Source organism: Ursus americanus, chromosome 12 (assembly GCF_024610735.1).
Source record: "Ursus americanus isolate L20-20 chromosome 12, mUrsAme1.1.p, whole genome shotgun sequence".
NCBI lineage: Eukaryota > Metazoa > Chordata > Mammalia > Carnivora > Ursidae > Ursus > Ursus americanus.
In genome coordinates this window covers 69600961-69614904 of record NC_142138.1, presented here as the reverse complement: position 1 = coordinate 69614904, position 13944 = coordinate 69600961, and the positions used below count along the sequence as shown (strand labels likewise).

The 13944-nt window shown below is 43.1% G+C and overlaps 2 protein-coding genes across 2 annotated transcripts; both read left to right on the top strand.

Moving 5' to 3' along the window:
• Window positions 1–255: 255 nt before the first annotated feature.
• LOC123779227 (histone H3) lies at window positions 256–670 on the top strand. The gene has a single exon (XM_045777151.2). It carries the CDS (start codon window positions 260–262, stop codon window positions 668–670), a length of 411 nt encoding a protein of 136 aa, XP_045633107.2. The 5' UTR covers window positions 256–259.
• Window positions 671–1616: 946 nt separating this feature from the next.
• LOC123779216 (histone H2B type 2-F-like) lies at window positions 1617–2184 on the top strand. The gene has a single exon (XM_045777144.2). It carries the CDS (start codon window positions 1626–1628, stop codon window positions 2118–2120), a length of 495 nt encoding a protein of 164 aa, XP_045633100.2. The 5' UTR covers window positions 1617–1625; the 3' UTR covers window positions 2121–2184.
• Window positions 2185–13944: the final 11760 nt, after the last annotated feature.

Sequence of the window (13944 nt, the reverse complement as noted above, 5' to 3'; positions counted from 1 at the left end):
TTGCTCTTATAAAAATGACACCAATTTAAAGGAAAGGTCTAAAAAGAAAAACGTCCGTGATCGCCAAGATTACAGAAAAGTACGGAAAGGTGAATAAGGGAGAAAGATTAGCATAACAATCTACCCGAGAAAATAGGATTGAATTCTAGCCAATGAGATCACATTCTGAAGGTTCCTCACTCTTCTGGCCCAATCAAGACAAGGCTACGTCTATAAATAAGGCTGCCTAGCACTTCTGGAATAAAACCAGGAAGACGTCATGGCTCGTACGAAGCAGACCGCCCGCAAGTCGACCGGTGGCAAGGCCCCGCGCAAGCAGCTGGCCACCAAGGCGGCCCGCAAGAGCGCGCCGGCCACGGGCGGCGTGAAGAAGCCGCACCGTTACCGGCCGGGCACCGTGGCCCTGCGGGAGATCCGGCGCTACCAGAAGTCCACCGAGCTGCTGATCCGCAAGCTGCCGTTCCAGCGGCTGGTGCGCGAGATCGCGCAGGACTTCAAGACGGACCTGCGCTTCCAGAGCTCGGCCGTGATGGCGCTGCAGGAGGCGAGCGAGGCCTACTTGGTGGGGCTGTTCGAGGACACGAACCTGTGCGCCATCCACGCCAAGCGCGTCACCATCATGCCGAAGGACATCCAGCTGGCTCGCCGCATCCGCGGGGAGCGGGCTTAAGGCCTGGTGTTTTTATGTAGACCATCTAAAGGCTCTTTTCAGAGCCACCCACGTTTTCATGAAGAGCAGCTGTGCAGTTTTTCGCCTGGCGCGGGTGTGTTCTCGTGCACCGCTGTACTGGATGGAGGGATGGGGGAAGCTCGCACGTGTCAAGTAGTGAGATAATGGAATCCACGTCTGACCTTTAGTCGGCTGGCGTGCAGGAGGGAAGATCTGAAACGGTTTATAGGTTCTTGCCAAACCTGCTGTTTACATGCGAGTTAACTAAAAGTCTAGAGCGTCAGCCTTGGCTTCTGTGAGGAAAAATTTGCAAGGGGGTGGACGCTGCTCTACCAGTCATTTGTAACGTTACAAGCTGCTAGCACAGAACCTTGGCACAAATCTAGGTACAGAAATTAAGTGGGAAGGCCGTCATGTGGTTTGTGATAATTCCTGGGACGGGAATCTGGGTTTATCAACCAGATTTTTACAGTTAGAACTAAGCCGGATATACGTCCTTGTTTAAATACTGAAGACTTCCTGGTTTAGGTGTCTTAAGGGTTGTGTAGGCAGTTACCTAATACCTTCATCGTTGCATAATACAGGCGGCTCAAACAAATTTGAGGGGAATGCCGGATTTTTTTTGAGATGTAGGTTTAAGGTATTCTAAAACCCAAAAGCAAAACACTTTCACAAAGCGTAGGGAAATAAAACGGCGCAAAAACAAGAAAGTTGTCTTTAGCTGTTTCTTCAGATCTCTTCCTTACGCAAGACTACAACCGAAATGTGGAAAACCAGCCCCAAACACCCCAAACAGGTGAAACTACATAATTTATTGGTTAGCCTGAAATGGAACATTTTGATTGGCTAAGAAGACGTTTATTCTGCTAGCCACTAAGGAAGTGAGAGCCGGAGCTATTATTTATGTGGACTCCACCCCCACCATGACGACATTGTTGGAAATTAACCAATAGAAATGCAGTCCTGTGCGAGCCTTCATTTGCATACAAGCTCTATAAGTAGCGCGCAACCAAGCGCCTTGGCAGTAGTCCGGATCGTTTACTGGCGTGTGGCGTTACTTCTTGCAGAAATGCCTGATCCAGCAAAGTCGGCTCCTGCACCTAAGAAGGGCTCTAAGAAAGCGGTTACGAAAGTGCAGAAGAAGGACGGCAAGAAGCGCAAGCGCAGTCGTAAGGAGAGCTATTCTGTTTACGTGTATAAAGTGTTGAAGCAGGTGCACCCAGACACCGGCATCTCGTCCAAGGCCATGGGCATCATGAACTCCTTCGTCAACGACATCTTCGAGCGCATCGCCGGCGAGGCCTCCCGCCTGGCGCATTACAACAAGCGCTCGACCATCACGTCCCGGGAGATCCAGACGGCCGTGCGCCTGCTGCTGCCCGGCGAGCTGGCCAAGCACGCCGTGTCCGAGGGCACCAAGGCGGTCACCAAGTACACCAGCTCGAAGTAAGGGCGTGCGAAGGACGCAACAGAACAGCTATTTTACCCCAACGGCTCTTTTCAGAGCCACTTAATTTGTCACAGAAAGCAGCTGTAAACACTTGCTGGAAGACTTGGCTTTTGGTTAGGTGTGGTGGGCCTGTGCTCTCGAAAACCTTTGGGTGATAAAGATTGCCAGGGGGCTGTTAAAGTCCAGACCCTCCCACAGTGTGGTGGTGTCACTCATGGCACGACTCTTGCTGGTAACAAAAAACCTGGCACTCAAAATGGTCTCTACCTAGTTCTACTGAGTCCGTGATGGAAGCTCAGATGCAGGTAACTGAGCAAGCAGGTTTGCTATAGTTTTAAAGTTTTCGGGTTTTGGTTTTTGTTTTTTTGGTAGGGGATGCTGTACTAAATTTCTCTGCCCATAAATGTCAACACCGTTTTTTACTAATCGGGCCGGATTTGTTTTCCTTAGCATACAAATGGAAATCCCTCCGTTCCCCACTCCCCACTGTCTTAGCCTTCGTAAAAAACGTTTCTAGGCGTCTGTCACGAACGATGCGCAATAAAGCCATGTGCTTTAGTCTGTTGACGTACGTGTAAGTGCCGACCCAGCAATCCTTGCCTAAATTCCTCCCTAGCCCCATCCTTCGGGTAGAGATTTTGCCTCCCACCCCTTGGGACATTCAGTAATATCTGGAGACCGTTATCTCTTGGGAAGGGATGCTAACTGGCATTTAGTGGGTAAAGGCCAGGGATGCTGATTAACATCCCAAAATGCATAGGACAGCCCCCACTGCCAAGACTTCAACTCGTCTGTAACCTCAATCCTTGCGCGGCAGCTGGTAGACCCAGCGCCCAGACTTCCTTTCCGTCGGGATTTAATTCTCACTTGGGTCAAACCTTCCCTCTGCCCCACTACCTAGTCAATGTTCTTGCTCTTGGTGAAAGCTGAGCAGAACGAAGATTTACTGTGATTACTTACAGGAAAATTCTCCTCCAGGGCAAGGAACTTGTCTTCTGTAACAAAGTTTCCTGGTTGTAAGAACCACCTTGGTGCTGGCTAAACACATTCCCAGGTGCCTCTCCTGGAGCTTCCTGATAAAGTCAGGTCGGAGGTGGGGACTGGGGAGGTGGTTTTTAGTGTTCTCAGGTGTATTTAAAAAGTCTGGAGTGCATGATGTGCAAATGGCCACAGTTAACATAGGGGATGAATTTCTAAAGACCCCTTAGTTCAAAACTTGCGTAACTCAAGACTGAGCTGGACAGGACAGAAGCTGGTGAATGTTTTACCAAATAAAAGGTCCCCTTAAGGTAAAAGGAAAAATCTTAGTTTCCAGTTCATTTGTCAAGCTTTGAAATTAAGCCTTTCCTGATAAATGTTAAGGAATTTGCTTGTCAAGTTTGTGCTTAAGATGAATTTTATTTATAACGTAAGAGTCCAAATTTACATCCAATTAAAGTTACATAAAATGGGCTGTATATGATTTTTCACTGGAAAATGAAGATTTTTCTGAGTCATTTTCCCTGGTGAGAGGAATGACTCACTGAGAATTTTAATTTCCCAGTGAAAGAAAAGAAGTCCTTATCCAGCACATTTTATAGTTGGAAAAGTTAGTAAATGAAAAGGCCAGGGTGTCTGTCTTCTCCGTCAAGCCAGAGACACCATCTGGTCTCCTCCCCTAGGATCCTGAAGGTTCTCTTCTCCCTGAGGACTAGCAAGGGACCCTTGTTTCTCATGGTCTTTGGAAGTTGTTAAAGCATTGTCGACTGGCTCACCTTAATCACCTTAATCAAAAGCTATCATTAGTTACTCACGCCTGAAGGATTAAGCCCCCACACCTTATCCTGAAACCAAAGGCCTGCAGCCATCGGGCCGAGTTCCCTTCAATTGCTTATTTTCCTCAGATCCCTAGCAGAACCAAAATGCAGTACCCACTGTCCTATAATGCCTCTTAAGTTTCTCTTCCTTTGTGCTTTTGTTAGGTGGTCCTCCTAAACTGTAGTACTTTCTGTTGCTCTTGCAACTACTCAAAGCCTGTCAACCTGCCAGTTCTTTGAAACTGTTGCTCAAATCTTGCTCCATGAAGCCTTCCCATCCCATTCTAGATCACAGGAAGTCTTTCTCCTTCTAACTCTTAAGGCTTTCTTTGTTCCTCACCCAGTGAATTTGCAATTAACTGTAGCATTGTGAATTGGGTAGCCTTTTTCCTTAAATTTTTTCATTGTTTTTACATGTTCTTCTTTGTCTTCTGATAGAAGACAGGGTTTACTTTCTTAAAAGACTGCTTGGGAGCTTCCACAAAGGCTGTTTCTAGTGACCATTATAAAATAGCATCTCAGGGCATCTAGGTGGCTCAGTCGGTTAAGTGACTGACTCTTGGCTTCAGTTCATGTCATGCTATCAGGGTCAGGAGATCAAGCCCTGAGTTGGGCTCCGAGCTCAGCTGCTGAGTCTGCTTGAGATTCTCTTCTGCTCCTCCCTCCTATTTTGCCCCTCCCCCCTCTGGTGCTCTCTCCCAAATAAATAAAAAATAAATAACATCTTAAAAAAAAAAAAATCTCAGTGAAAGTTTGTTGACTGATTGCCCAGACCAGAGAATGCTAGAAAATTGGTCTGAAGGTGATAAGTTCATGTACTCTGAAAACCTTCACTTTTTCCTAAATTTTCTTGCTCCTTTAACCTGAAACATTTATAATAATTACTGACCCAGTTAAAACAACTGTTGGAGATTAAAAACTCCTAAGAGGGGCAGAAAGAGTACTGCACTTGACTGCTTCCCTTCATCCCTGTACCTATGTGGCCAAAAGGATGGGATTCTACTGGAGCTTTTTCGGCCTAGTTTAGATGCTGCCTTTCAGTGTGGCGAACAATGGTGAGATGCCTTCCAGAAGAAGAAAAAAGTTTGTGCTATGAAGATAAGGAGCTTTAAATATCAGATCCAGTGAGCACTGCAAATAGGCTTGGTCTGGGTCAGGTTAAATGTCATTAAGATTGGTTGGTCATTATTTCAAGGACTGGGGAACGGATTGCGGTATCTAAACCTACAAACATGACAGTTGAATCTTGTCAATTTTTAGACAAATACCTCATTTTTTTTTAAGATTTTATTTTATTCGACAGAGATAGAGACAGCCAGCGAGAGAGGGAACACAAGCAGGGGGAGTGGGAGAGGAAGAAGCAGGCTCCCAGCGGAAGAGCCTGATGTGGGGCTCGATCCCATAACACCGGGATCATGCCCTGAGCCGAAGGCAGATGCTTAACCGCTGTGCCACCCAGGTGCCCCCAAATACCTCATTTTAAAACTGGGTACATTTCCTAAAAGTGATCTAAGACTCAAACCACTTAAATTCAGATGACCATCATTCAAGCACAGGACAACAGATGGGAAATAGGTTATATGATCTCTTTGAGGGGCATAAAGTAGGCATTAGGAAAGAATGTCAGTCTTTAACAAGGAAGGAACAAGACTGTTTTGGAGAATTACTTGATAGTGATTTTTTTTCTACATTTTGTAACTATAACTGAGCTATCATATGATTTGGCAAAAATAGAAAACTTGATTAAAAAAATTCCAGATCCCATACTGCCAACATGAACAAACTTCTGAAATATAAAACCAGGGCGTGTTATAGTTTTCATGTGTAATCAAATAAATATAACAGACATAATATTAGCAAAGCAACGAGATGGATAAAAAGATGAAAATACATCTAATAGAAGGGATTACAGGAGTATAAAAATAATTACAATTCAAGGCAAAATGTGTTATTTCCAAAAGAGGGGGGAAGAAGGAAATGTTATGAGTTAAGGAGAATGATAGGTTGCATATGGCTGGAGGGTTCAGGAACATTCCATGAGGAGAACTTATATGTGCCAGGTCCTATGTGGGTGATGGGGATATGTAGGTGTCCTCCTTCCCAAGTCCATGAGGTTCCTCTGGAATCGTGCTTGTAACCAATATATCAAATGTCCTCTGGGAATCTTTTTTAAAGTTTTAGTTTTATCCAATTTTATTTATTTGCCAGAGAGAGACCACGCGCACAAGCAGAGGGAGAGGCAGGAAGAGGGAGAAGCAGACTCCCTGCTGAGCAGGGAGCCTGATGTGGGACTTGATCTCAGGACCCTGGGATCATGACCTGAGCCGAAGGCAGATGCTTAACCGACTGAGCCGCCCAGGCGTTGCATTAAAAATTTTATTTTCACAGACGATTTTATGTCATTATATTGAAAAGCTCTGGCTGCCCCTCCTGCCTACAAAACAATTCAAGTCACATCGTTCTTGGCTCACAGCATCTCAAACCTGCTGAAACTTTGCTCACCACAGTCCTAGCTTGAGAGAAATTCAATTTCCTTGTTCCCTGTGAGATTAATTTTCTCTGGGGAGGTGACTATGATAGGGTGAGTGAAAAATAAGCCTTTTCTTAGTCACCTGTGATTTATCAGAAAATATTGTTGACTCAAAATGTGTCAAGTCTCCAAACACACCTGGACAGCTCCACTGCTGCCCCCCCCGCCCCCACCCCCAGCCACCAGCACATCCCCAAAAGCAACAGCTTTTGGACTGGTCTCCTTGCTTCTTCTTCTTTTTTTTTTTTAAGACTTTATTTATTTGAGAGAGAGAGACAGCCAGGGAGAGAGGGAACACAAGTACGGGGGAGTGGGAGAGGGAGAAGCAGGGTTCCCACCGAGCAGGGAGCCCGACATGGGGCTCGATCCCAGGACCCTGGGATCAGGCCCTGAGCCGAAGGCAGACGCCTAACAGCTAAGCCACCCAGACACCCCTGGTCTCCTTGCTTCTGCCATCTACCCTCTCTATTTTCCACAAAAGAGCTGGAGTAAACTTCTGGAAACATGAGTCAGATCCTGTTCCTCCCACATCGGTAATCCCTCTTCTCCCCATCGGAACACCCCCACCACCACTACCACCTGCGCCAACCATGGCTTCAGCGTGAAGGCTGCATCCTTAAGCTGGTGGGCGTACACCTCCTGTCTTCCCGCTCTCCCTTCTGTTTGCTCCACTTTGTCACACTTGTCTCTCTGTTCTTCCTGAATATGCCAAGGCCCTACTATCTCAGGGCCTTTTTACTTGCCATTTCCTCTTCTGGAAAGGCTCTTCCCCAGATGCTTACATGACTGGCTTCCTCATGTCTTTTAGGTTTCTGCTCAAAGGATACCTTACCATCTTATCCTTGAGGATGTCCTTGAGCAGCCCATTTCCTCCTCCCCCAACTTTATGATACTTTTTATTCCCCTATCTTTCTTAATTTTCCTCCATGTACCATCTGATACTAATGTGTTTATTTATCTATTACTGAATCAGAGCCTGCTACCCATAAAAACTATTCTTACCTGCTTATTGTAACTCTATGCTTTCTGGGTGCTTGGCTTCTTGGTTTAGAAGCTAATTTATCAGCTTCTTTTGTATCTGGGTTTGTTCATAAGACAAAACTCTGGGACAATGAAATATGAATGGAAGTGATATATATTATTTCTAGTTTGTGCCCTAAAAAGGAAAAGGTATGTGCTTCCCTTGCCTTTTTTTTCGCTTTCCTCTGGCTCAATTGTAGAAGTGATGGCAGGAACTGTGGCAACCACCTTGGACCCAGAAACAGAAATCTTGTGATAAGGATGGCTGAAGTGCTCTCCTAGCCCTGGACTATGAAATGAGAGAGAAAGAGATTTGTATCTTCTTTAAGCCACTGTTTTTTAAAGATTTGTTACAATAATTTAGGCTGTACTCTGACCCATTGTCTGACTCTCTTCTTACCTTCCCAGAGTAAGTCCTATAAAAGCAGGTACTTTTTATTTTTCTATCCCCATCGCCTAGAACTGCATCTGGAATGTAGTAGGTACTCAGTAAATATTTCTGGGATGAATGGATGGATGAGGGGATAGTAGTTGAAAGGGATGGCAGAGCTCCAAGACTTGGATTTAACAAAAAAGGATTGATTTAAAATCTGTCGCCCTCTGAATGGGGAACAGCACAATATAGAGTGAAGGTCTAGGTGAGGTGGCAACAACCACAGTCCGCAAATCAGTTTAGAAGCTTCACAGTGTAAGTCGTTGGATATTTATACTAACCTATACTAATTCAGAAGCAGTAAGAGGGTAAAAGAAAACTTTTTGTTCCTCTGCTACTCAATACTTCTGGCCACCGAGTGTGCGGCTTCTCCATACCAAGCAATTACGACATTAACTACCTGGACTTGGCCCAGCTACCACAGATTAAGGGCTCAGCCCCATAACACTGCTCCCCCCCCACTTCAGACACTACTCACAGTACTGGGTGTCCATGTTACCCACCCTCTGTCAGTCTTGGCTACAAATCAGGGGGTCCCACCATCCCCTCTTCAGGTTTGATCATTTGTTACAATGGCTCATAGAACTCTGGGAAACATGTTTCCCGGGTATTGTCATGGATACAGAAAGGTTACAGATGAGCGGCCAGACGAAGATGTACACAGGGCAAGGTCCACGAGGGTCCCAGGGGAAGGAGTTTCTGTCCCCGTGGAGTTGTGGTGTGCACCAACCCGGAAGCTTTCTGAACCCCACAGTTTAGGGATTTTTATGGAGACTTTATCAAGTAGACATGATGGATTATTGGCTCAATCTCCACCCCTTCTTCTCCCTGGAGGATGCGGGAGGAGGGGGCGGCTAAAAGTTCCAAGCTTCTAATAATAGCTTGGGCCTTTCTGGTGACCAACCTCCATCCTGAAGCTTCCTAGGAGCCCACCAAAAGCCAACTCTTTAGAACAAAAACACTTCCCATTACCCAGGAAACCAAGAGATTTAGGAGCTCTGTATCAGGAACCAGGGGCAGAGACCAAATACATGTTTCTTATTAGTCACTGTCCACCCCTGGTCTCTAGCCACAGACCCCTTACAGCAAACTGATTAAAAGTCAAAAGATACTGGCTGAGGGGCACCTGGGTGGCTCAGTCAGTTGAGCAACCAACTCTTGGTCTTAGCTTAGGTCTTGATCTTGGGGTCATGCTGGGCACGGAACTTACTTAAAAAAAAAAAAGATACTGGCTGAAAAGGCAGTGTGGTGATGAGTCTTAGCAGTGAGTCCCAGTTCCCCCCTAAGAGCTATACGACCTTGGGAAAGTGTCTTCACTCCTCTGACTCTCCATTTCTTCCTCTGTAAAATGAGAAAGATAATGGAACCTACCTGATAGGTTTGTTACAAAGATTAAATGAGATAATGTGTTTTATGCACTTCGTGGAGTAGCTGGAACATGGTAACATTTGATCGGCGTCTCATTATGATTATGGTTAGGAAGACACTTCCTGCAGGAGCACATTTCCCTTGCCAACAAACATTGCTTTAAGAGATTTCTAGTGATTTGAGAGTCACCTCCCTACGCGTTGGAGCAATAAGACCTTCGTTTTCTAAAACATCATCTAAGAAGGCAAGTCCACAATTTACTTGTTGGGCCTTTGATTCTCTAGAACCTTCAATATCTACTATGTGTTCTAATAGGGAAAAAATGAATTAGAAAACAAAAGACCTTATTTACAGTGTCTGTTACCAGTGCTCTACAAAAAAGACCTATATTATCTGGCAAATATCTTTTTTAAAAAAATCAGATGGTGTTTGCAATACTTCCTATCAATGTTCTTAGGAAAAATGAAATACTTTCATTAAATACTTCTTTCAAATTTCTGATTCCTGAGTTGAAAGCTCTGAATTTTGAGGACTTAACACAGGAGCAAGCCAAGTGAATAAAAGGGATTTAGGGTACACTATTATGTAGCACAGAGGAGGACACACATAGCCAAGAGGAGAATAGGCAAATATTTGGGAAATGTTAAAATCAGAAATTTTAAAATGGGCTTGGTGGAGCCAGGTTGATGACTTCTGGGTCAATCATTTCCGCTTGTTTGAAGTACTGCACATTTTTCCTCTCGGTACTTTCAAGAGGAAGCTCTTGTTTTTGTCACCTACTCAGGAATCAAAGTTTTCCCAAGAATATCAGGAAGACTTTCTTATTTAAACTACAGTCCAAGGAGTAGCAAACAGGCAGATGATCGTTCTGAGACCTCAAGATTTCTTTTCTTTGGCCAAGAACACATTATGTTATAGGCGATACATTTCAGGTGGCTGTAGTAAAAAGAGGTATAAGAATCTAGAGAGAATCTCACGATCAGCCAATCCAAGGAACTTTGCTTAGATGACCAAAGCCAGAAAGAGCAAACTAGGGAAATAATAGAGCTTAAGCAGTTCTCCAGTATTTGACCTTTGGGGACCAAACTTGGAAGCTGGCCTACTGTCTCAAGGTAGGAAAGAGGTAGTGGCCTGGCATTGGTTGAGTATTTTGAGAGATTGAGATCTTAATTGATATTGGGACTTGAATAGCACCAGGCACCCAGAAGAAGGAATCTTGTGACAAAAAACAGAAAACACAGATTAGTGAAATGAAGTAAGGAGAAAGTTTTCTCTGTTTCTTCACATGATCAAGAGCAGTGATTTTAAATTACCAGAAGGTTGGGGGAAGTCCATATCACTCTTTTTTTTTTTTAAGATTTTTATTTATTTATTTGACAGAGACACAGACAGCCAGCGAGAGAGGGAACACAAGCAGGGGGAGTGGGAGAGGAAGAAGCAGGCTCCTTGCGGAGGAGCCTGATGTGGGGCTCGATCCCAGAACGCCGGGATCACGCCCTGAGCCGAAGGCAGACGCTTAACCGCTGTGCCACCCAGGCGCCCCTCCATATCACTCTTTTGATATCATATGTTTTTAATATTCAGGAGAACAGAATATACCTAAAGATATCAGCTTTGTTTTTGTAGGTAATGATGTTTGAGCTTTGCGTAATAAGTTTTAGTTTCTACTTGGTAGGATTCTAATTTTCAAATGCATTGAAACTCTTTAGGCCAAGAGGGAGTGTGAAATACAGTTCAGATACACCACAGATTTAACCCTGGGCAAAAGTTGTTCAGTGTTCTTAATGTAATTCCCAATCCTAGGATTGGGCCTTAAAGTACTTGAATTTCTTTCTGGAGATGTGTTTCATGTAGTTTGGCATGTCTAGACCCAAGGCCCACATTATAACATGTAGAATACTGAGCAAGAGAAAGGCATACTGGTTGACCTATATATATTAGAGTTACTTCCAGCAAGGGAATATACCCTTGTTTCCTTAGGCTTCTTCACTCCTCTGCCTGCTGCACTATGAAAAATGAAGAAAAAAATTTTTCGCTTATTGAAGTGACTCTGTAGGGGACTTTTCCCCTGGTGTCTTTTTAAGTGTTTGAACTGTTGAATCGTTCAGAGTTTTGTTGTTGTTTTTCTTTTTCTTTCACATTATCAAGGGACTGGGCAATAGCAATTATTCTTGAGTGATTTTATTTTATTTTTTTCAGAAATAGCAAGTGTGTGTAGAGGACACATTTTAGGATTAGCAGGAGAGTTAACCAAGGTAAAACTTGAATTTCAATCCTTGGCCTAGAGAAAAAACCTAAGAAACCTTTTCATTGTCTAGGGGAGGTGTGTTTCATGGTATTATGGTTGCGGGATGTGTTTAGATGGGAAAGGGGCATAATAGGTCAAGCTTTCTGGATTAGTGCACGCAAATAACTTATAGTGGGGAAAAGCAGAGTCTCAGGAACTGGCAGATCAAGTTGACTAAAACTTGTTGAGGCGATAGAGGATTTGAAGACCATGGTTAACAAAATTAGTCATAACTACACTTATACCCACATCATCTGGTATCCAAAGTGGAAAACATACATTTTGAATTCATGTAAATACTGATAAAAACTGACCACGTTTAAGATAACAAATGAAAGCTCAACAAGTGTTGAAAAAGTTGAAACCACATGAGACCCATTTACTAATCATAATGCAAGGACATAACTAAAAATATTCTCCTCGATCTGTACTGCTAGGAAAACGCACATGGACTAAAGAGGACATAAAAATAAAAATTATATACTTTTTAGTATACAATAATAATAAAGAGAGCACTATATATTAAAACTCACATGAAGAGGTCAGAAGAAAATTCATAGCTTTAAAATGCATTTATGAGAGAGTGAGAACTATTAAAAATAATGAGTAAGCTTTTACCATAAAAGCTAATAAAGGGACACCAATACAGGAGGGAAGTAGAGGAATAAATTAGGATAGAAGCAGAAATGAATAGGTCATACTTCCTCACTCCGCCAAAATAGAATTAACCCATAAGGCCAAAATCTGGTGCTTTGAAAGAAAATTAAAGGGTTAATTCTTTGGTAATTTAATATTGAAAGAGAAAAAAGTACACTACTATATCGGCAACATTAAACATAGAAGATATTTTAAGTGGTATGTGTATTTTGATACATATATTTGCAAATGTAGACAAAATATTTAATTTTTAATACAAGTGATCAAAGTTGCCCTAAGAAAGGTAGAATGACCTTTAAAAATAAAAATAGCTGTAGGAGAAACTGAAAAGATAGGCAAAGACCTACCTTTAAAAACAGCACCAGGTCCAGAGAGTTTCACCAGACATCGAGGGAAGAGACGATACTTAAATAAATTGATCAACATAATGGAAAAAAGATTAAAAGCCACACGTAAATGCTATGAGGCCAAGACAGCAACGGTTACTATGAAGTTTAAGTGAAATAGAGGTGGCTGGGTGGTGTGGTTGGGTAAGCATTCAACTCTTGGTTTCAGTTCAAGTCATGATCTCAGGGTTGTGAGATCGAGCCCTGCATCGGGCTCTATGCTCCGCACAGAGTCTGCTTAAGACTCTCTCTCCCCTGGGGTGCCTGGGTGGCACAGCGGTTAAGCGTCTGCCTTCGGCTCAGGGCGTGATCCTGGCGTTCTGGGATCGAGCCCCACATCAGGCTCCTCTGCTATGAGCCTGCTTCTTCCTCTCCCACTCCCCCTGCTTGTGTTCCCTCTCTCACTGGCTGTCTCTATCTCTGTCAAATAAATACATAAAATCTTAAAAAAAAAAAAAAAAAAAAAGACTCTCTCTCCCTCTGCCTCTCCCTCCTGCCCTCTCTCTCTAAAATAAATAAATAAGTCTTAAAAAAAATTGAGTGAAATAAGCCCTGCAAAGCAAATAAAAGAGTTTTTGGTAAATAAAACAAATCCATAGAAGTTAGATATTATGGGCTACAATATAGATTCCAAAGTGGAAATGAAAGATAATTGGGATAAGAAACCACACTTCAAGGAGCTGTTAAGTGCATGGTTAAGACTTGAATTCTAGTGTGTTGTACCCAAAGCCTGTGAAATTTCAAGATGTGACTGAATTCAAGTTAGGAAGTGATTATTTTCTAAAATGAATATGGTACTTACAAACCTGTTGCAAATGCCTATTTCTTCTCTTTAAGGCTTTTTTCTGCCCTTTCAGAAGAAATGGTGTTCAAAATCACAGCCGGACTCCAGAGCTGATTCACTGGAGATCATGCCATGGTTTCCTCCAAGTTATCCTCTCAAATGTAGAAAAAATATCTTTGCAAATGTAGACAAAATATTTAATTTTTAATACAAGTGATCAAAGTTGCCCTAATAAAGGTAGAATGACTAAATAAAAATAGCTGTGATTTTTCAGAGAGAACCACATTTGGGGAATTTATTTCTCCAGAATGTGTAAACCAATTATTTCTAGTGTTTCTTAGAGAGTTTCTCTCTCCATTAACTCACTTATCATGTTTGGGAAACTTTCCCTTTAACACATGCTTCCTCTTCACAATTTCTTCTTAAGTGGAGGAGGTAAGGACTGACATGTACTTAGTGTGATATGGAGATGAAATGGGGAAGGCAGAAAGATAAGCTTCTAACCCTTTAGGGATTTGGACCCTACAATTAGAAACAAACCAAGAAATAAGGAATAAAGGACA